This window comes from Leishmania major, chromosome 32, assembly GCF_000002725.2.
Source record: "Leishmania major strain Friedlin complete genome, chromosome 32".
Lineage (NCBI taxonomy): Eukaryota > Euglenozoa > Kinetoplastea > Trypanosomatida > Trypanosomatidae > Leishmania > Leishmania major.
In genome coordinates this window covers 1,434,641-1,456,407 of record NC_007273.2, presented here as the reverse complement: position 1 = coordinate 1,456,407, position 21,767 = coordinate 1,434,641, and the positions used below count along the sequence as shown (strand labels likewise).

At 59.3% G+C, this 21,767-nt stretch overlaps 6 protein-coding genes across 6 annotated transcripts; all 6 read right to left on the bottom strand.

The window, feature by feature from the left end:
• Positions 1-1,670: 1,670 nt before the first annotated feature.
• LMJF_32_3542 (conserved hypothetical protein) lies at positions 1,671-3,185 on the bottom strand (the record flags this gene model as incomplete). The annotated part of the gene is made up of 1 exon (XM_003722338.1): positions 1,671-3,185. One exon carries the CDS (start codon positions 3,183-3,185, stop codon positions 1,671-1,673), a length of 1,515 nt encoding a protein of 504 aa, XP_003722386.1.
• Positions 3,186-5,266: 2,081 nt separating this feature from the next.
• LMJF_32_3540 (conserved hypothetical protein) lies at positions 5,267-6,781 on the bottom strand (the record flags this gene model as incomplete). The annotated part of the gene is made up of 1 exon (XM_001685628.2): positions 5,267-6,781. The coding sequence occupies one exon, from the start codon at positions 6,779-6,781 to the stop codon at positions 5,267-5,269; it is 1,515 nt and encodes a 504-aa protein (XP_001685680.2).
• A 2,083-nt stretch (positions 6,782-8,864) lies between these two features.
• Positions 8,865-10,379, bottom strand: LMJF_32_3538 (conserved hypothetical protein; the record flags this gene model as incomplete). The annotated part of the gene is made up of 1 exon (XM_003722337.1): positions 8,865-10,379. The coding sequence occupies one exon, from the start codon at positions 10,377-10,379 to the stop codon at positions 8,865-8,867; it is 1,515 nt and encodes a 504-aa protein (XP_003722385.1).
• A 2,085-nt stretch (positions 10,380-12,464) lies between these two features.
• Positions 12,465-13,979, bottom strand: LMJF_32_3535 (conserved hypothetical protein; the record flags this gene model as incomplete). The annotated part of the gene is made up of 1 exon (XM_003722336.1): positions 12,465-13,979. One exon carries the CDS (start codon positions 13,977-13,979, stop codon positions 12,465-12,467), a length of 1,515 nt encoding a protein of 504 aa, XP_003722384.1.
• Positions 13,980-16,065: 2,086 nt separating this feature from the next.
• Positions 16,066-17,580, bottom strand: LMJF_32_3530 (conserved hypothetical protein; the record flags this gene model as incomplete). The annotated part of the gene is made up of 1 exon (XM_001685627.2): positions 16,066-17,580. The coding sequence occupies one exon, from the start codon at positions 17,578-17,580 to the stop codon at positions 16,066-16,068; it is 1,515 nt and encodes a 504-aa protein (XP_001685679.2).
• A 2,082-nt stretch (positions 17,581-19,662) lies between these two features.
• On the bottom strand, positions 19,663-21,177 carry LMJF_32_3520 (conserved hypothetical protein; the record flags this gene model as incomplete). Its single annotated transcript, XM_001685626.2, has 1 exon — positions 19,663-21,177. One exon carries the CDS (start codon positions 21,175-21,177, stop codon positions 19,663-19,665), a length of 1,515 nt encoding a protein of 504 aa, XP_001685678.2.
• Between the last annotated feature and the right edge of the window lie 590 nt (positions 21,178-21,767).

The window sequence follows — 21,767 nt, the reverse complement described above, 5'->3', positions numbered from 1 at the left end:
GTCTCGGGGCCCTCCCCGTCCACGGCAATCGATGCTGGAAGTAGCACCGGCAGGCAGCGCAACGCCACCGCCTCCACCGGGACGAGAGAGAGAGAGAGAGAGAGCAAAACCCGATCGCCCTCCCCGCCGGATCTCGGCGCATCGTAGCGTCCCGAGAAGAGCGCACAACAACGCATGAGATGAGCAGACAGACGCAACACAAGAAAGGGGTCCCTCGCCGCAGGGGCGGGCGCGCACTCACTTGCCGGCCTCGGAAGGAGGCACAGGGAGCGGGCGCGGAGGAGAGCACGCGAGGGTTCGTCGTCGGCATCATCATGGCCAAGGCACGCCACCAGAGTATAGAGAGAGAGAAGCCGACATAAACACGCAAGAGAAACAACGCATGAAGACAAGCGTGTGAATGTGTCGGCGGGTGTGGGTGTGTGGATCAGCTGGTTCCTTGTCTTCCTCGCCCAAGTAATCGCGCTGATGACCCTTGAACGTTCTTTGAAATCCAATGTCGTTCAAGAGAGGGCAAACAAGGCAGAAAGAAAAGGCCGTTGTGCATTCCATTGATGCGGGTATGCGCACCTCCTCGTGATCCTCCGTCACCGTGGCAGTCCCGCAGCAGCTCCCCACCACCAACACCACCACGAGGCCGGGCGCTATCACGTATCGTTATGGCACCCGGCTCAGCAGTCGGTAGGTAGACGAGTGATGCGAAGGTGATGAGAGGGGTGTGTGGGTGTGGAGGAGAGAGGATTGGTGGCGGGCGGCACCTGCAGCGGTGGTGGACAGGGCATGAAAGACGTGACAAGTGGAGCTGCGGTCGGCCAATATACGCAGACGCTCCCAGGCAAAGAAGGCAAGCAGCGACTCACGAAAACAAAAGAGGAAGAGAAACAGCAAGGCAGCTCCGTAACGCGCGCACAACCAAAGCCGTTAACAAGTGCAGCTGCAGACATGCACCGGGGACACGCGCAGACAGAGGCAGACGCCCATACACACAAGTGCGCCGCTCACTGAAGGGAAGAGCAAAACAAGAAAGCAGAAGTGGCACCATGTGCTGCAGATATGCGCACCACCCTACCCCTACCCCACCCGCGCGCGCGCCCATTGCAGTGTGGCTAGCGCAAGCGTCCGTGTACATGAGTGTGGGCGTTTGTGTGTCGGGTGGGATGAGGGGAAAGGGCTGGACGCACTGCTGGGACAGTGCATGAGAATGCTGACGACAGCGCGAGTGGCCCAGCAGCCAATAGAGGTTGGCAAGAGAGAAGATGCGCACACGCGTCAGGATAGTAAAGCAAGCAGCGCTGACGTGAGGGGAGCGGGAGCGGGCCAAGAGAGGTCTGCCTTCAGTCAAGTGCAGGTCTAGTGGCGTGCAGAGAAACAACGCAGGTGGACACACGCGAAGATACACGCAACGAGCAAAAGCAGAAAAAAAAAGCAGAAAAAGAGGCGAGCAACACGAGAAGCGTTCAGAGACAGTGAGCGGCGAGGCGAGCGTGAGTGTGCGTGTGTCTGTGTCTGTGTCTGTGTCTGTGTCTGTGTCTGTGTCTGTGTGCACATGAGCGTTAATGTCATTCAACGACCTGCGTGGAAAAAAAAGGAGCTCGTGTTAGCACCGTCATTGCGCCACGCCCAGCACCCCCCTCCCCCTCGCCCTGCTTCAATGACGGCGCCTTCACTGCTCAGCTTCGCTTCCCCTCCCCCTCTCCTTTGGAGGGGTTGCGAAAGGGGAAGTCGCGTGTGTTTTGGTAGACGCTGCACAGGTGCGGCTGTGGACCTTTTGCCTTCAGCAGCTCAACGATCCGCTGCATCTTCTTGTGCTGCTCGTCGCTGCTCATGTCCACCACCTTCGCCGGCAATTTACCAGCAGGGTCTATATCCAACGTCATCGTCACCGTCATGGAGCCGTCCGGCTCCTCCTGTCCCAGCAACGAGTAGCTGTATACGTGGCCGCGCTCGCTGCCCTTCCTTAGCTCTACGGCGTCCCCAGTGTAGTCGATGCAGCACTGGGTGAACGCCATGAGGTCGTCCTTGCGCTCTGCGTCGGCCAGCTGGTCGCGGAGCCCAGTGGGCCGAATCCAGAGCTCTTTCTGCTGCGCCGGCGTGAGAAGAGCGCCGAGTGTGACGTAGGAAATTATGTGCCGCGGCGCCACGAACATCACCGGCGCTCCGTAGTGCGTGCTCTGTACCGTGACATTACCGGCGATGCGCTTCTCGGCATGGTTCTGCTGCAGCAGTCTATCGTACTTGTACATGTAGCTGACGTTCGGGTCGTCTTCAAGGTATTCGTCGGCCACGAGGATGGCCTCCAGAGAGCCTGTGTTGCAGTTCGGCACTTTGGCGGTGAACCGCATCGCCTGTTTATTGCTGTTCTGGCTGGGCTTCGTCTCCCATACGATGTCGTACTTGGCGTCATGCTTCCGCACACTCCAGCCGCCGGAGAGGGCAAACTTCATGCAGGAGGTGAGGATGCAGTTAAACATGCCTTCGCCGATGCCCAAGTCTCTCATCTCGCGCCTGTCCGCGTCGGTGAGCTCCTCCAGCGGCTTCATCGCTACCGGAGGTTCATACTCGTGCGTCGTGCCCATGCTACTAGTGTCCGTGTGGAAGAGGGGCACAAAAAAAGTAACCTGATCGCCTAAAGGGAACGCAAACCGCAGTGAGGAGACGCGGCCACAATAGGAGATAAGGCAGCGTGGAGAGGTACGGCGAAGACCTGCATGGCAATGAGTAAAGTAGACAGAGAGCGCAGGCTCTTGTCCGTTGAATGGGTGCTGCACGTCAGCCGCTCGCCCAACACCAATGCCGCCACCACCAAGCGTTCGCCGTTGCAACAGCGAAGGAGAGGGAAAGCAAAAGCAGCGGAATCGGGTTCGATGAAGGCAATAACATGTGTGGGAAGCCGGGGGAGGGGAGGGGAGGGGGGGGAGTCTCGCCAGAGAGGCGCATAATTCATCGTGAGCCTCCCCCTTGCACGTGTGCGAGCAGCTCCCTGAATGCACAGAAAACGGCGCACCAACACGAGCGCAGTCGGCTCCGTCATGTGGATGAGCAGGCGTCCGCGCAACTCCCTCCTGTTGCCTCGGCCCCACTATCCTAAAAGCCGCTTGTGCGGTGCCGACACGTTCGAGGAGGTGGTTGAGTCGCTCCGAGTGTGAGAGGCCGAACCGCAAGAACACATTCACTGGTGCATCCATAAAATGCACAACTCTGCCACATTAATCACCACTTTTACGGCCAGATCCACGTACCATGAACCCTTCATGCGCCAGCGTGCACTCAGCGTGCTCCTCTCCTACCACACGTCATCTCAAAGCGAGCGCTTCCCTTTCCTTTGCGGGCGCGAGAGACAGAGTGAGGGAGAAGAGGGGGCAGAGATGGAAGAAGCGAGAGTCGCACCGAGGGCTGCACCGCCAGGTGTACAGTGCGTCCTACTCAGGAGCAACGCGATACACACATATATATGGTGTGCTGGTATACGGGCGACAGCGCGAAGCCGCATGTCCTTCCAGTCTCCGGCACCGCCAGGTGGAGGCATGCAGACGGTCGCACGGGCGGGGCTGACTCTCAAGACACGGGCGGTCGAGGCACAACGGCAGACAAGAGACCACAAGGTCTCGGGGCCCTCCCCGTCCACGGCAATCGATGCTGGAAGTAGCACCGGCAGGCAGCGCAACGCCACCGCCTCCACCGGGACGAGAGAGAGAGAGAGAGAGAGCAAAACCCGATCGCCCTCCCCGCCGGATCTCGGCGCATCGTAGCGTCCCGAGAAGAGCGCACAACAACGCATGAGATGAGCAGACAGACGCAACACAAGAAAGGGGTCCCTCGCCGCAGGGGCGGGCGCGCACTCACTTGCCGGCCTCGGAAGGAGGCACAGGGAGCGGGCGCGGAGGAGAGCACGCGAGGGTTCGTCGTCGGCATCATCATGGCCAAGGCACGCCACCAGAGTATAGAGAGAGAGAAGCCGACATAAACACGCAAGAGAAACAACGCATGAAGACAAGCGTGTGAATGTGTCGGCGGGTGTGGGTGTGTGGATCAGCTGGTTCCTTGTCTTCCTCGCCCAAGTAATCGCGCTGATGACCCTTGAACGTTCTTTGAAATCCAATGTCGTTCAAGAGAGGGCAAACAAGGCAGAAAGAAAAGGCCGTTGTGCATTCCATTGATGCGGGTATGCGCACCTCCTCGTGATCCTCCGTCACCGTGGCAGTCCCGCAGCAGCTCCCCACCACCAACACCACCACGAGGCCGGGCGCTATCACGTATCGTTATGGCACCCGGCTCAGCAGTCGGTAGGTAGACGAGTGATGCGAAGGTGATGAGAGGGGTGTGTGGGTGTGGAGGAGAGAGGATTGGTGGCGGGCGGCACCTGCAGCGGTGGTGGACAGGGCATGAAAGACGTGACAAGTGGAGCTGCGGTCGGCCAATATACGCAGACGCTCCCAGGCAAAGAAGGCAAGCAGCGACTCACGAAAACAAAAGAGGAAGAGAAACAGCAAGGCAGCTCCGTAACGCGCGCACAACCAAAGCCGTTAACAAGTGCAGCTGCAGACATGCACCGGGGACACGCGCAGACAGAGGCAGACGCCCATACACACAAGTGCGCCGCTCACTGAAGGGAAGAGCAAAACAAGAAAGCAGAAGTGGCACCATGTGCTGCAGATATGCGCACCACCCTACCCCTACCCCACCCGCGCGCGCGCCCATTGCAGTGTGGCTAGCGCAAGCGTCCGTGTACATGAGTGTGGGCGTTTGTGTGTCGGGTGGGATGAGGGGAAAGGGCTGGACGCACTGCTGGGACAGTGCATGAGAATGCTGACGACAGCGCGAGTGGCCCAGCAGCCAATAGAGGTTGGCAAGAGAGAAGATGCGCACACGCGTCAGGATAGTAAAGCAAGCAGCGCTGACGTGAGGGGAGCGGGAGCGGGCCAAGAGAGGTCTGCCTTCAGTCAAGTGCAGGTCTAGTGGCGTGCAGAGAAACAACGCAGGTGGACACACGCGAAGATACACGCAACGAGCAAAAGCAGAAAAAAAAAAGCAGAAAAAGAGGCGAGCAACACGAGAAGCGTTCAGAGACAGTGAGCGGCGAGGCGAGCGTGAGTGTGCGTGTGTCTGTGTCTGTGTCTGTGTCTGTGTCTGTGTCTGTGTGCACATGAGCGTTAATGTCATTCAACGACCTGCGTGGAAAAAAAGGAGCTCGTGTTAGCACCGTCATTGCGCCACGCCCAGCACCCCCCTCCCCCTCGCCCTGCTTCAATGACGGCGCCTTCACTGCTCAGCTTCGCTTCCCCTCCCCCTCTCCTTTGGAGGGGTTGCGAAAGGGGAAGTCGCGTGTGTTTTGGTAGACGCTGCACAGGTGCGGCTGTGGACCTTTTGCCTTCAGCAGCTCAACGATCCGCTGCATCTTCTTGTGCTGCTCGTCGCTGCTCATGTCCACCACCTTCGCCGGCAATTTACCAGCAGGGTCTATATCCAACGTCATCGTCACCGTCATGGAGCCGTCCGGCTCCTCCTGTCCCAGCAACGAGTAGCTGTATACGTGGCCGCGCTCGCTGCCCTTCCTTAGCTCTACGGCGTCCCCAGTGTAGTCGATGCAGCACTGGGTGAACGCCATGAGGTCGTCCTTGCGCTCTGCGTCGGCCAGCTGGTCGCGGAGCCCAGTGGGCCGAATCCAGAGCTCTTTCTGCTGCGCCGGCGTGAGAAGAGCGCCGAGTGTGACGTAGGAAATTATGTGCCGCGGCGCCACGAACATCACCGGCGCTCCGTAGTGCGTGCTCTGTACCGTGACATTACCGGCGATGCGCTTCTCGGCATGGTTCTGCTGCAGCAGTCTATCGTACTTGTACATGTAGCTGACGTTCGGGTCGTCTTCAAGGTATTCGTCGGCCACGAGGATGGCCTCCAGAGAGCCTGTGTTGCAGTTCGGCACTTTGGCGGTGAACCGCATCGCCTGTTTATTGCTGTTCTGGCTGGGCTTCGTCTCCCATACGATGTCGTACTTGGCGTCATGCTTCCGCACACTCCAGCCGCCGGAGAGGGCAAACTTCATGCAGGAGGTGAGGATGCAGTTAAACATGCCTTCACCGATGCCCAAGTCTCTCATCTCGCGCCTGTCCGCGTCGGTGAGCTCCTCCAGCGGCTTCATCGCTACCGGAGGTTCATACTCGTGCGTCGTGCCCATGCTACTAGTGTCCGTGTGGAAGAGGGGCACAAAAAAAGTAACCTGATCGCCTAAAGGGAACGCAAACCGCAGTGAGGAGACGCGGCCACAATAGGAGATAAGGCAGCGTGGAGAGGTACGGCGAAGACCTGCATGGCAATGAGTAAAGTAGACAGAGAGCGCAGGCTCTTGTCCGTTGAATGGGTGCTGCACGTCAGCCGCTCGCCCAACACCAATGCCGCCACCACCAAGCGTTCGCCGTTGCAACAGCGAAGGAGAGGGAAAGCAAAAGCAGCGGAATCGGGTTCGATGAAGGCAATAACATGTGTGGGAAGCCGGGGGAGGGGAGGGGAGGGGGGGGAGTCTCGCCAGAGAGGCGCATAATTCATCGTGAGCCTCCCCCTTGCACGTGTGCGAGCAGCTCCCTGAATGCACAGAAAACGGCGCACCAACACGAGCGCAGTCGGCTCCGTCATGTGGATGAGCAGGCGTCCGCGCAACTCCCTCCTGTTGCCTCGGCCCCACTATCCTAAAAGCCGCTTGTGCGGTGCCGACACGTTCGAGGAGGTGGTTGAGTCGCTCCGAGTGTGAGAGGCCGAACCGCAAGAACACATTCACTGGTGCATCCATAAAATGCACAACTCTGCCACATTAATCACCACTTTTACGGCCAGATCCACGTACCATGAACCCTTCATGCGCCAGCGTGCACTCAGCGTGCTCCTCTCCTACCACACGTCATCTCAAAGCGAGCGCTTCCCTTTCCTTTGCGGGCGCGAGAGACAGAGTGAGGGAGAAGAGGGGGCAGAGATGGAAGAAGCGAGAGTCGCACCGAGGGCTGCACCGCCAGGTGTACAGTGCGTCCTACTCAGGAGCAACGCGATACACACATATATATGGTGTGCTGGTATACGGGCGACAGCGCGAAGCCGCATGTCCTTCCAGTCTCCGGCACCGCCAGGTGGAGGCATGCAGACGGTCGCACGGGCGGGGCTGACTCTCAAGACACGGGCGGTCGAGGCACAACGGCAGACAAGAGACCACAAGGTCTCGGGGCCCTCCCCGTCCACGGCAATCGATGCTGGAAGTAGCACCGGCAGGCAGCGCAACGCCACCGCCTCCACCGGGACGAGAGAGAGAGAGAGAGCAAAACCCGATCGCCCTCCCCGCCGGATCTCGGCGCATCGTAGCGTCCCGAGAAGAGCGCACAACAACGCATGAGATGAGCAGACAGACGCAACACAAGAAAGGGGTCCCTCGCCGCAGGGGCGGGCGCGCACTCACTTGCCGGCCTCGGAAGGAGGCACAGGGAGCGGGCGCGGAGGAGAGCACGCGAGGGTTCGTCGTCGGCATCATCATGGCCAAGGCACGCCACCAGAGTATAGAGAGAGAGAAGCCGACATAAACACGCAAGAGAAACAACGCATGAAGACAAGCGTGTGAATGTGTCGGCGGGTGTGGGTGTGTGGATCAGCTGGTTCCTTGTCTTCCTCGCCCAAGTAATCGCGCTGATGACCCTTGAACGTTCTTTGAAATCCAATGTCGTTCAAGAGAGGGCAAACAAGGCAGAAAGAAAAGGCCGTTGTGCATTCCATTGATGCGGGTATGCGCACCTCCTCGTGATCCTCCGTCACCGTGGCAGTCCCGCAGCAGCTCCCCACCACCAACACCACCACGAGGCCGGGCGCTATCACGTATCGTTATGGCACCCGGCTCAGCAGTCGGTAGGTAGACGAGTGATGCGAAGGTGATGAGAGGGGTGTGTGGGTGTGGAGGAGAGAGGATTGGTGGCGGGCGGCACCTGCAGCGGTGGTGGACAGGGCATGAAAGACGTGACAAGTGGAGCTGCGGTCGGCCAATATACGCAGACGCTCCCAGGCAAAGAAGGCAAGCAGCGACTCACGAAAACAAAAGAGGAAGAGAAACAGCAAGGCAGCTCCGTAACGCGCGCACAACCAAAGCCGTTAACAAGTGCAGCTGCAGACATGCACCGGGGACACGCGCAGACAGAGGCAGACGCCCATACACACAAGTGCGCCGCTCACTGAAGGGAAGAGCAAAACAAGAAAGCAGAAGTGGCACCATGTGCTGCAGATATGCGCACCACCCTACCCCTACCCCACCCGCGCGCGCGCCCATTGCAGTGTGGCTAGCGCAAGCGTCCGTGTACATGAGTGTGGGCGTTTGTGTGTCGGGTGGGATGAGGGGAAAGGGCTGGACGCACTGCTGGGACAGTGCATGAGAATGCTGACGACAGCGCGAGTGGCCCAGCAGCCAATAGAGGTTGGCAAGAGAGAAGATGCGCACACGCGTCAGGATAGTAAAGCAAGCAGCGCTGACGTGAGGGGAGCGGGAGCGGGCCAAGAGAGGTCTGCCTTCAGTCAAGTGCAGGTCTAGTGGCGTGCAGAGAAACAACGCAGGTGGACACACGCGAAGATACACGCAACGAGCAAAAGCAGAAAAAAAAAAGCAGAAAAAGAGGCGAGCAACACGAGAAGCGTTCAGAGACAGTGAGCGGCGAGGCGAGCGTGAGTGTGCGTGTGTCTGTGTCTGTGTCTGTGTCTGTGTCTGTGTCTGTGTCTGTGTGCACATGAGCGTTAATGTCATTCAACGACCTGCGTGGAAAAAAAGGAGCTCGTGTTAGCACCGTCATTGCGCCACGCCCAGCACCCCCCTCCCCCTCGCCCTGCTTCAATGACGGCGCCTTCACTGCTCAGCTTCGCTTCCCCTCCCCCTCTCCTTTGGAGGGGTTGCGAAAGGGGAAGTCGCGTGTGTTTTGGTAGACGCTGCACAGGTGCGGCTGTGGACCTTTTGCCTTCAGCAGCTCAACGATCCGCTGCATCTTCTTGTGCTGCTCGTCGCTGCTCATGTCCACCACCTTCGCCGGCAATTTACCAGCAGGGTCTATATCCAACGTCATCGTCACCGTCATGGAGCCGTCCGGCTCCTCCTGTCCCAGCAACGAGTAGCTGTATACGTGGCCGCGCTCGCTGCCCTTCCTTAGCTCTACGGCGTCCCCAGTGTAGTCGATGCAGCACTGGGTGAACGCCATGAGGTCGTCCTTGCGCTCTGCGTCGGCCAGCTGGTCGCGGAGCCCAGTGGGCCGAATCCAGAGCTCTTTCTGCTGCGCCGGCGTGAGAAGAGCGCCGAGTGTGACGTAGGAAATTATGTGCCGCGGCGCCACGAACATCACCGGCGCTCCGTAGTGCGTGCTCTGTACCGTGACATTACCGGCGATGCGCTTCTCGGCATGGTTCTGCTGCAGCAGTCTATCGTACTTGTACATGTAGCTGACGTTCGGGTCGTCTTCAAGGTATTCGTCGGCCACGAGGATGGCCTCCAGAGAGCCTGTGTTGCAGTTCGGCACTTTGGCGGTGAACCGCATCGCCTGTTTATTGCTGTTCTGGCTGGGCTTCGTCTCCCATACGATGTCGTACTTGGCGTCATGCTTCCGCACACTCCAGCCGCCGGAGAGGGCAAACTTCATGCAGGAGGTGAGGATGCAGTTAAACATGCCTTCGCCGATGCCCAAGTCTCTCATCTCGCGCCTGTCCGCGTCGGTGAGCTCCTCCAGCGGCTTCATCGCTACCGGAGGTTCATACTCGTGCGTCGTGCCCATGCTACTAGTGTCCGTGTGGAAGAGGGGCACAAAAAAAGTAACCTGATCGCCTAAAGGGAACGCAAACCGCAGTGAGGAGACGCGGCCACAATAGGAGATAAGGCAGCGTGGAGAGGTACGGCGAAGACCTGCATGGCAATGAGTAAAGTAGACAGAGAGCGCAGGCTCTTGTCCGTTGAATGGGTGCTGCACGTCAGCCGCTCGCCCAACACCAATGCCGCCACCACCAAGCGTTCGCCGTTGCAACAGCGAAGGAGAGGGAAAGCAAAAGCAGCGGAATCGGGTTCGATGAAGGCAATAACATGTGTGGGAAGCCGGGGGAGGGGAGGGGAGGGGGGGGAGTCTCGCCAGAGAGGCGCATAATTCATCGTGAGCCTCCCCCTTGCACGTGTGCGAGCAGCTCCCTGAATGCACAGAAAACGGCGCACCAACACGAGCGCAGTCGGCTCCGTCATGTGGATGAGCAGGCGTCCGCGCAACTCCCTCCTGTTGCCTCGGCCCCACTATCCTAAAAGCCGCTTGTGCGGTGCCGACACGTTCGAGGAGGTGGTTGAGTCGCTCCGAGTGTGAGAGGCCGAACCGCAAGAACACATTCACTGGTGCATCCATAAAATGCACAACTCTGCCACATTAATCACCACTTTTACGGCCAGATCCACGTACCATGAACCCTTCATGCGCCAGCGTGCACTCAGCGTGCTCCTCTCCTACCACACGTCATCTCAAAGCGAGCGCTTCCCTTTCCTTTGCGGGCGCGAGAGACAGAGTGAGGGAGAAGAGGGGGCAGAGATGGAAGAAGCGAGAGTCGCACCGAGGGCTGCACCGCCAGGTGTACAGTGCGTCCTACTCAGGAGCAACGCGATACACACATATATATGGTGTGCTGGTATACGGGCGACAGCGCGAAGCCGCATGTCCTTCCAGTCTCCGGCACCGCCAGGTGGAGGCATGCAGACGGTCGCACGGGCGGGGCTGACTCTCAAGACACGGGCGGTCGAGGCACAACGGCAGACAAGAGACCACAAGGTCTCGGGGCCCTCCCCGTCCACGGCAATCGATGCTGGAAGTAGCACCGGCAGGCAGCGCAACGCCACCGCCTCCACCGGGACGAGAGAGAGAGAGAGAGAGCAAAACCCGATCGCCCTCCCCGCCGGATCTCGGCGCATCGTAGCGTCCCGAGAAGAGCGCACAACAACGCATGAGATGAGCAGACAGACGCAACACAAGAAAGGGGTCCCTCGCCGCAGGGGCGGGCGCGCACTCACTTGCCGGCCTCGGAAGGAGGCACAGGGAGCGGGCGCGGAGGAGAGCACGCGAGGGTTCGTCGTCGGCATCATCATGGCCAAGGCACGCCACCAGAGTATAGAGAGAGAGAAGCCGACATAAACACGCAAGAGAAACAACGCATGAAGACAAGCGTGTGAATGTGTCGGCGGGTGTGGGTGTGTGGATCAGCTGGTTCCTTGTCTTCCTCGCCCAAGTAATCGCGCTGATGACCCTTGAACGTTCTTTGAAATCCAATGTCGTTCAAGAGAGGGCAAACAAGGCAGAAAGAAAAGGCCGTTGTGCATTCCATTGATGCGGGTATGCGCACCTCCTCGTGATCCTCCGTCACCGTGGCAGTCCCGCAGCAGCTCCCCACCACCAACACCACCACGAGGCCGGGCGCTATCACGTATCGTTATGGCACCCGGCTCAGCAGTCGGTAGGTAGACGAGTGATGCGAAGGTGATGAGAGGGGTGTGTGGGTGTGGAGGAGAGAGGATTGGTGGCGGGCGGCACCTGCAGCGGTGGTGGACAGGGCATGAAAGACGTGACAAGTGGAGCTGCGGTCGGCCAATATACGCAGACGCTCCCAGGCAAAGAAGGCAAGCAGCGACTCACGAAAACAAAAGAGGAAGAGAAACAGCAAGGCAGCTCCGTAACGCGCGCACAACCAAAGCCGTTAACAAGTGCAGCTGCAGACATGCACCGGGGACACGCGCAGACAGAGGCAGACGCCCATACACACAAGTGCGCCGCTCACTGAAGGGAAGAGCAAAACAAGAAAGCAGAAGTGGCACCATGTGCTGCAGATATGCGCACCACCCTACCCCTACCCCACCCGCGCGCGCGCCCATTGCAGTGTGGCTAGCGCAAGCGTCCGTGTACATGAGTGTGGGCGTTTGTGTGTCGGGTGGGATGAGGGGAAAGGGCTGGACGCACTGCTGGGACAGTGCATGAGAATGCTGACGACAGCGCGAGTGGCCCAGCAGCCAATAGAGGTTGGCAAGAGAGAAGATGCGCACACGCGTCAGGATAGTAAAGCAAGCAGCGCTGACGTGAGGGGAGCGGGAGCGGGCCAAGAGAGGTCTGCCTTCAGTCAAGTGCAGGTCTAGTGGCGTGCAGAGAAACAACGCAGGTGGACACACGCGAAGATACACGCAACGAGCAAAAGCAGAAAAAAAAAAGCAGAAAAAGAGGCGAGCAACACGAGAAGCGTTCAGAGACAGTGAGCGGCGAGGCGAGCGTGAGTGTGCGTGTGTCTGTGTCTGTGTCTGTGTCTGTGTCTGTGTCTGTGTCTGTGTGCACATGAGCGTTAATGTCATTCAACGACCTGCGTGGAAAAAAAGGAGCTCGTGTTAGCACCGTCATTGCGCCACGCCCAGCACCCCCCTCCCCCTCGCCCTGCTTCAATGACGGCGCCTTCACTGCTCAGCTTCGCTTCCCCTCCCCCTCTCCTTTGGAGGGGTTGCGAAAGGGGAAGTCGCGTGTGTTTTGGTAGACGCTGCACAGGTGCGGCTGTGGACCTTTTGCCTTCAGCAGCTCAACGATCCGCTGCATCTTCTTGTGCTGCTCGTCGCTGCTCATGTCCACCACCTTCGCCGGCAATTTACCAGCAGGGTCTATATCCAACGTCATCGTCACCGTCATGGAGCCGTCCGGCTCCTCCTGTCCCAGCAACGAGTAGCTGTATACGTGGCCGCGCTCGCTGCCCTTCCTTAGCTCTACGGCGTCCCCAGTGTAGTCGATGCAGCACTGGGTGAACGCCATGAGGTCGTCCTTGCGCTCTGCGTCGGCCAGCTGGTCGCGGAGCCCAGTGGGCCGAATCCAGAGCTCTTTCTGCTGCGCCGGCGTGAGAAGAGCGCCGAGTGTGACGTAGGAAATTATGTGCCGCGGCGCCACGAACATCACCGGCGCTCCGTAGTGCGTGCTCTGTACCGTGACATTACCGGCGATGCGCTTCTCGGCATGGTTCTGCTGCAGCAGTCTATCGTACTTGTACATGTAGCTGACGTTCGGGTCGTCTTCAAGGTATTCGTCGGCCACGAGGATGGCCTCCAGAGAGCCTGTGTTGCAGTTCGGCACTTTGGCGGTGAACCGCATCGCCTGTTTATTGCTGTTCTGGCTGGGCTTCGTCTCCCATACGATGTCGTACTTGGCGTCATGCTTCCGCACACTCCAGCCGCCGGAGAGGGCAAACTTCATGCAGGAGGTGAGGATGCAGTTAAACATGCCTTCGCCGATGCCCAAGTCTCTCATCTCGCGCCTGTCCGCGTCGGTGAGCTCCTCCAGCGGCTTCATCGCTACCGGAGGTTCATACTCGTGCGTCGTGCCCATGCTACTAGTGTCCGTGTGGAAGAGGGGCACAAAAAAAGTAACCTGATCGCCTAAAGGGAACGCAAACCGCAGTGAGGAGACGCGGCCACAATAGGAGATAAGGCAGCGTGGAGAGGTACGGCGAAGACCTGCATGGCAATGAGTAAAGTAGACAGAGAGCGCAGGCTCTTGTCCGTTGAATGGGTGCTGCACGTCAGCCGCTCGCCCAACACCAATGCCGCCACCACCAAGCGTTCGCCGTTGCAACAGCGAAGGAGAGGGAAAGCAAAAGCAGCGGAATCGGGTTCGATGAAGGCAATAACATGTGTGGGAAGCCGGGGGAGGGGAGGGGAGGGGGGGGAGTCTCGCCAGAGAGGCGCATAATTCATCGTGAGCCTCCCCCTTGCACGTGTGCGAGCAGCTCCCTGAATGCACAGAAAACGGCGCACCAACACGAGCGCAGTCGGCTCCGTCATGTGGATGAGCAGGCGTCCGCGCAACTCCCTCCTGTTGCCTCGGCCCCACTATCCTAAAAGCCGCTTGTGCGGTGCCGACACGTTCGAGGAGGTGGTTGAGTCGCTCCGAGTGTGAGAGGCCGAACCGCAAGAACACATTCACTGGTGCATCCATAAAATGCACAACTCTGCCACATTAATCACCACTTTTACGGCCAGATCCACGTACCATGAACCCTTCATGCGCCAGCGTGCACTCAGCGTGCTCCTCTCCTACCACACGTCATCTCAAAGCGAGCGCTTCCCTTTCCTTTGCGGGCGCGAGAGACAGAGTGAGGGAGAAGAGGGGGCAGAGATGGAAGAAGCGAGAGTCGCACCGAGGGCTGCACCGCCAGGTGTACAGTGCGTCCTACTCAGGAGCAACGCGATACACACATATATATGGTGTGCTGGTATACGGGCGACAGCGCGAAGCCGCATGTCCTTCCAGTCTCCGGCACCGCCAGGTGGAGGCATGCAGACGGTCGCACGGGCGGGGCTGACTCTCAAGACACGGGCGGTCGAGGCACAACGGCAGACAAGAGACCACAAGGTCTCGGGGCCCTCCCCGTCCACGGCAATCGATGCTGGAAGTAGCACCGGCAGGCAGCGCAACGCCACCGCCTCCACCGGGACGAGAGAGAGAGAGAGAGAGAGCAAAACCCGATCGCCCTCCCCGCCGGATCTCGGCGCATCGTAGCGTCCCGAGAAGAGCGCACAACAACGCATGAGATGAGCAGACAGACGCAACACAAGAAAGGGGTCCCTCGCCGCAGGGGCGGGCGCGCACTCACTTGCCGGCCTCGGAAGGAGGCACAGGGAGCGGGCGCGGAGGAGAGCACGCGAGGGTTCGTCGTCGGCATCATCATGGCCAAGGCACGCCACCAGAGTATAGAGAGAGAGAAGCCGACATAAACACGCAAGAGAAACAACGCATGAAGACAAGCGTGTGAATGTGTCGGCGGGTGTGGGTGTGTGGATCAGCTGGTTCCTTGTCTTCCTCGCCCAAGTAATCGCGCTGATGACCCTTGAACGTTCTTTGAAATCCAATGTCGTTCAAGAGAGGGCAAACAAGGCAGAAAGAAAAGGCCGTTGTGCATTCCATTGATGCGGGTATGCGCACCTCCTCGTGATCCTCCGTCACCGTGGCAGTCCCGCAGCAGCTCCCCACCACCAACACCACCACGAGGCCGGGCGCTATCACGTATCGTTATGGCACCCGGCTCAGCAGTCGGTAGGTAGACGAGTGATGCGAAGGTGATGAGAGGGGTGTGTGGGTGTGGAGGAGAGAGGATTGGTGGCGGGCGGCACCTGCAGCGGTGGTGGACAGGGCATGAAAGACGTGACAAGTGGAGCTGCGGTCGGCCAATATACGCAGACGCTCCCAGGCAAAGAAGGCAAGCAGCGACTCACGAAAACAAAAGAGGAAGAGAAACAGCAAGGCAGCTCCGTAACGCGCGCACAACCAAAGCCGTTAACAAGTGCAGCTGCAGACATGCACCGGGGACACGCGCAGACAGAGGCAGACGCCCATACACACAAGTGCGCCGCTCACTGAAGGGAAGAGCAAAACAAGAAAGCAGAAGTGGCACCATGTGCTGCAGATATGCGCACCACCCTACCCCTACCCCACCCGCGCGCGCGCCCATTGCAGTGTGGCTAGCGCAAGCGTCCGTGTACATGAGTGTGGGCGTTTGTGTGTCGGGTGGGATGAGGGGAAAGGGCTGGACGCACTGCTGGGACAGTGCATGAGAATGCTGACGACAGCGCGAGTGGCCCAGCAGCCAATAGAGGTTGGCAAGAGAGAAGATGCGCACACGCGTCAGGATAGTAAAGCAAGCAGCGCTGACGTGAGGGGAGCGGGAGCGGGCCAAGAGAGGTCTGCCTTCAGTCAAGTGCAGGTCTAGTGGCGTGCAGAGAAACAACGCAGGTGGACACACGCGAAGATACACGCAACGAGCAAAAGCAGAAAAAAAAAGCAGAAAAAGAGGCGAGCAACACGAGAAGCGTTCAGAGACAGTGAGCGGCGAGGCGAGCGTGAGTGTGCGTGTGTCTGTGTCTGTGTCTGTGTCTGTGTCTGTGTCTGTGTCTGTGTGCACATGAGCGTTAATGTCATTCAACGACCTGCGTGGAAAAAAAGGAGCTCGTGTTAGCACCGTCATTGCGCCACGCCCAGCACCCCCCTCCCCCTCGCCCTGCTTCAATGACGGCGCCTTCACTGCTCAGCTTCGCTTCCCCTCCCCCTCTCCTTTGGAGGGGTTGCGAAAGGGGAAGTCGCGTGTGTTTTGGTAGACGCTGCACAGGTGCGGCTGTGGACCTTTTGCCTTCAGCAGCTCAACGATCCGCTGCATCTTCTTGTGCTGCTCGTCGCTGCTCATGTCCACCACCTTCGCCGGCAATTTACCAGCAGGGTCTATATCCAACGTCATCGTCACCGTCATGGAGCCGTCCGGCTCCTCCTGTCCCAGCAACGAGTAGCTGTATACGTGGCCGCGCTCGCTGCCCTTCCTTAGCTCTACGGCGTCCCCAGTGTAGTCGATGCAGCACTGGGTGAACGCCATGAGGTCGTCCTTGCGCTCTGCGTCGGCCAGCTGGTCGCGGAGCCCAGTGGGCCGAATCCAGAGCTCTTTCTGCTGCGCCGGCGTGAGAAGAGCGCCGAGTGTGACGTAGGAAATTATGTGCCGCGGCGCCACGAACATCACCGGCGCTCCGTAGTGCGTGCTCTGTACCGTGACATTACCGGCGATGCGCTTCTCGGCATGGTTCTGCTGCAGCAGTCTATCGTACTTGTACATGTAGCTGACGTTCGGGTCGTCTTCAAGGTATTCGTCGGCCACGAGGATGGCCTCCAGAGAGCCTGTGTTGCAGTTCGGCACTTTGGCGGTGAACCGCATCGCCTGTTTATTGCTGTTCTGGCTGGGCTTCGTCTCCCATACGATGTCGTACTTGGCGTCATGCTTCCGCACACTCCAGCCGCCGGAGAGGGCAAACTTCATGCAGGAGGTGAGGATGCAGTTAAACATGCCTTCGCCGATGCCCAAGTCTCTCATCTCGCGCCTGTCCGCGTCGGTGAGCTCCTCCAGCGGCTTCATCGCTACCGGAGGTTCATACTCGTGCGTCGTGCCCATGCTACTAGTGTCCGTGTGGAAGAGGGGCACAAAAAAAGTAACCTGATCGCCTAAAGGGAACGCAAACCGCAGTGAGGAGACGCGGCCACAATAGGAGATAAGGCAGCGTGGAGAGGTACGGCGAAGACCTGCATGGCAATGAGTAAAGTAGACAGAGAGCGCAGGCTCTTGTCCGTTGAATGGGTGCTGCACGTCAGCCGCTCGCCCAACACCAATGCCGCCACCACCAAGCGTTCGCCGTTGCAACAGCGAAGGAGAGGGAAAGCAAAAGCAGCGGAATCGGGTTCGATGAAGGCAATAACATGTGTGGGAAGCCGGGGGAGGGGAGGGGAGGGGGGGGAGTCTCGCCAGAGAGGCGCATAATTCATCGTGAGCCTCCCCCTTGCACGTGTGCGAGCAGCTCCCTGAATGCACAGAAAACGGCGCACCAACACGAGCGCAGTCGGCTCCGTCATGTGGATGAGCAGGCGTCCGCGCAACTCCCTCCTGTTGCCTCGGCCCCACTATCCTAAAAGCCGCTTGTGCGGTGCCGACACGTTCGAGGAGGTGGTTGAGTCGCTCCGAGTGTGAGAGGCCGAACCGCAAGAACACATTCACTGGTGCATCCATAAAATGCACAACTCTGCCACATTAATCACCACTTTTACGGCCAGATCCACGTACCATGAACCCTTCATGCGCCAGCGTGCACTCAGCGTGCTCCTCTCCTACCACACGTCATCTCAAAGCGAGCGCTTCCCTTTCCTTTGCGGGCGCGAGAGACAGAGTGAGGGAGAAGAGGGGGCAGAGATGGAAGAAGCGAGAGTCGCACCGAGGGCTGCACCGCCAGGTGTACAGTGCGTCCTACTCAGGAGCAACGCGATACACACATATATATGGTGTGCTGGTATACGGGCGACAGCGCGAAGCCGCATGTCCTTCCAGTCTCCGGCACCGCCAGGTGGAGGCATGCAGACGGTCGCACGGGCGGGGCTGACTCTCAAGACACGGGCGGTCGAGGCACAACGGCAGACAAGAGACCACAAGGTCTCGGGGCCCTCCCCGTCCACGGCAATCGATGCTGGAAGTAGCACCGGCAGGCAGCGCAACGCCACCGCCTCCACCGGGACGAGAGAGAGAGAGAGAGAGAGCAAAACCCGATCGCCCTCCCCGCCGGATCTCGGCGCATCGTAGCGTCCCGAGAAGAGCGCACAACAACGCATGAGATGAGCAGACAGACGCAACACAAGAAAGGGGTCCCTCGCCGCAGGGGCGGGCGCGCACTCACTTGCCGGCCTCGGAAGGAGGCACAGGGAGCGGGCGCGGAGGAGAGCACGCGAGGGTTCGTCGTCGGCATCATCATGGCCAAGGCACGCCACCAGAGTATAGAGAGAGAGAAGCCGACATAAACACGCAAGAGAAACAACGCATGAAGACAAGCGTGTGAATGTGTCGGCGGGTGTGGGTGTGTGGATCAGCTGGTTCCTTGTCTTCCTCGCCCAAGTAATCGCGCTGATGACCCTTGAACGTTCTTTGAAATCCAATGTCGTTCAAGAGAGGGCAAACAAGGCAGAAAGAAAAGGCCGTTGTGCATTCCATTGATGCGGGTATGCGCACCTCCTCGTGATCCTCCGTCACCGTGGCAGTCCCGCAGCAGCTCCCCACCACCAACACCACCACGAGGCCGGGCGCTATCACGTATCGTTATGGCACCCGGCTCAGCAGTCGGTAGGTAGACGAGTGATGCGAAGGTGATGAGAGGGGTGTGTGGGTGTGGAGGAGAGAGGATTGGTGGCGGGCGGCACCTGCAGCGGTGGTGGACAGGGCATGAAAGACGTGACAAGTGGAGCTGCGGTCGGCCAATATACGCAGACGCTCCCAGGCAAAGAAGGCAAGCAGCGACTCACGAAAACAAAAGAGGAAGAGAAACAGCAAGGCAGCTCCGTAACGCGCGCACAACCAAAGCCGTTAACAAGTGCAGCTGCAGACATGCACCGGGGACACGCGCAGACAGAGGCAGACGCCCATACACACAAGTGCGCCGCTCACTGAAGGGAAGAGCAAAACAAGAAAGCAGAAGTGGCACCATGTGCTGCAGATATGCGCACCACCCTACCCCTACCCCACCCGCGCGCGCGCCCATTGCAGTGTGGCTAGCGCAAGCGTCCGTGTACATGAGTGTGGGCGTTTGTGTGTCGGGTGGGATGAGGGGAAAGGGCTGGACGCACTGCTGGGACAGTGCATGAGAATGCTGACGACAGCGCGAGTGGCCCAGCAGCCAATAGAGGTTGGCAAGAGAGAAGATGCGCACACGCGTCAGGATAGTAAAGCAAGCAGCGCTGACGTGAGGGGAGCGGGAGCGGGCCAAGAGAGGTCTGCCTTCAGTCAAGTGCAGGTCTAGTGGCGTGCAGAGAAACAACGCAGGTGGACACACGCGAAGATACACGCAACGAGCAAAAGCAGAAAAAAAAAAGCAGAAAAAGAGGCGAGCAACACGAGAAGCGTTCAGAGACAGTGAGCGGCGAGGCGAGCGTGAGTGTGCGTGTGTCTGTGTCTGTGTCTGTGTCTGTGTCTGTGTCTGTGTGCACATGAGCGTTAATGTCATTCAACGACCTGCGTGGAAAAAAAAGGAGCTCGTGTTAGCACCGTCATTGCGCCACGCCCAGCACCCCCCTCCCCCTCGCCCTGCTTCAATGACGGCGCCTTCACTGCTCAGCTTCGCTTCCCCTCCCCCTCTCCTTTGGAGGGGTTGCGAAAGGGGAAGTCGCGCGTGTTTTGGTAGACGCTGCACAGGTGCGGCTGTGGACCTTTTGCCTTCAGCAGCTCAACGATCCGCTGCATCTTCTTGTGCTGCTCGTCGCTGCTCATGTCCACCACCTTCGCCGGCAATTTACCAGCAGGGTCTATATCCAACGTCATCGTCACCGTCATGGAGCCGTCCGGCTCCTCCTGTCCCAGCAACGAGTAGCTGTATACGTGGCCGCGCTCGCTGCCCTTCCTTAGCTCTACGGCGTCCCCAGTGTAGTCGATGCAGCACTGGGTGAACGCCATGAGGTCGTCCTTGCGCTCTGCGTCGGCCAGCTGGTCGCGGAGCCCAGTGGGCCGAATCCAGAGCTCTTTCTGCTGCGCCGGCGTGAGAAGAGCGCCGAGTGTGACGTAGGAAATTATGTGCCGCGGCGCCACGAACATCACCGGCGCTCCGTAGTGCGTGCTCTGTACCGTGACATTACCGGCGATGCGCTTCTCGGCATGGTTCTGCTGCAGCAGTCTATCGTACTTGTACATGTAGCTGACGTTCGGGTCGTCTTCAAGGTATTCGTCGGCCACGAGGATGGCCTCCAGAGAGCCTGTGTTGCAGTTCGGCACTTTGGCGGTGAACCGCATCGCCTGTTTATTGCTGTTCTGGCTGGGCTTCGTCTCCCATACGATGTCGTACTTGGCGTCATGCTTCCGCACACTCCAGCCGCCGGAGAGGGCAAACTTCATGCAGGAGGTGAGGATGCAGTTAAACATGCCTTCACCGATGCCCAAGTCTCTCATCTCGCGCCTGTCCGCGTCGGTGAGCTCCTCCAGCGGCTTCATCGCTACCGGAGGTTCATACTCGTGCGTCGTGCCCATGCTACTAGTGTCCGTGTGGAAGAGGGGCACAAAAAAAGTAACCTGATCGCCTAAAGGGAACGCAAACCGCAGTGAGGAGACGCGGCCACAATAGGAGATAAGGCAGCGTGGAGAGGTACGGCGAAGACCTGCATGGCAATGAGTAAAGTAGACAGAGAGCGCAGGCTCTTGTCCGTTGAATGGGTGCTGCACGTCAGCCGCTCGCCCAACACCAATGCCGCCACCACCAAGCGTTCGCCGTTGCAACAGCGAAGGAGAGGGAAAGCAAAAGCAGCGGAATCGGGTTCGATGAAGGCAATAACATGTGTGGGAAGCCGGGGGAGGGGAGGGGAGGGGGGGGAGTCTCGCCAGAGAGGCGCATAATTCATCGTGAGCCTCCCCCTTGCACGTGTGCGAGCAGCTCCCTGAATGCACAGAAAACGGCGCACCAACACGAGCGCAGTCGGCTCCGTCATGTGGATGAGCAGGCGTCCGCGCAACTCCCTCCTGTTGCCTCGGCCCCACTATCCTAAAAGCCGCTTGTGCGGTGCCGACACGTTCGAGGAGGTGGTTGAGTCGCTCCGAGTGTGAGAGGCCGAACCGCAAGAACACATTCACTGGTGCATCCATAAAATGCACAACTCTGCCACATTAATCACCACTTTTACGGCCAGATCCACGTACCATGAACCCTTCATGCGCCAGCGTGCACTCAGCGTGCTCCTCTCCTACCACACGTCATCTCAAAGCGAGCGCTTCCCTTTCCTTTGCGGGCGCGAGAGACAGAGTGAGGGAGAAGAGGGGGCAGAGATGGAAGAAGCGAGAGTCGCACCGAGGGCTGCACCGCCAGGTGTACAGTGCGTCCTACTCAGGAGCAACGCGATACACACATATATATGGTGTGCTGGTATACGGGCGACAGCGCGAAGCCGCATGTCCTTCCAGTCTCCGGCACCGCCAGGTGGAGGCATGCAGACGGTCGCACGGGCGGGGCTGACTCTCAAGACACGGGCGGTCGAGGCACAACGGCAGACAAGAGACCACAAGGTCTCGGGGCCCTCCCCGTCCACGGCAATCGATGCTGGAAGTAGCACCGGCAGGCAGCGCAACGCCACCGCCTCCACCGGGACGAGAGAGAGAGAGAGAGCAAAACCCGATCGCCCTCCCCGCCGGATCTCGGCGCATCGTAGCGTCCCGAGAAGAGCGCACAACAACGCATG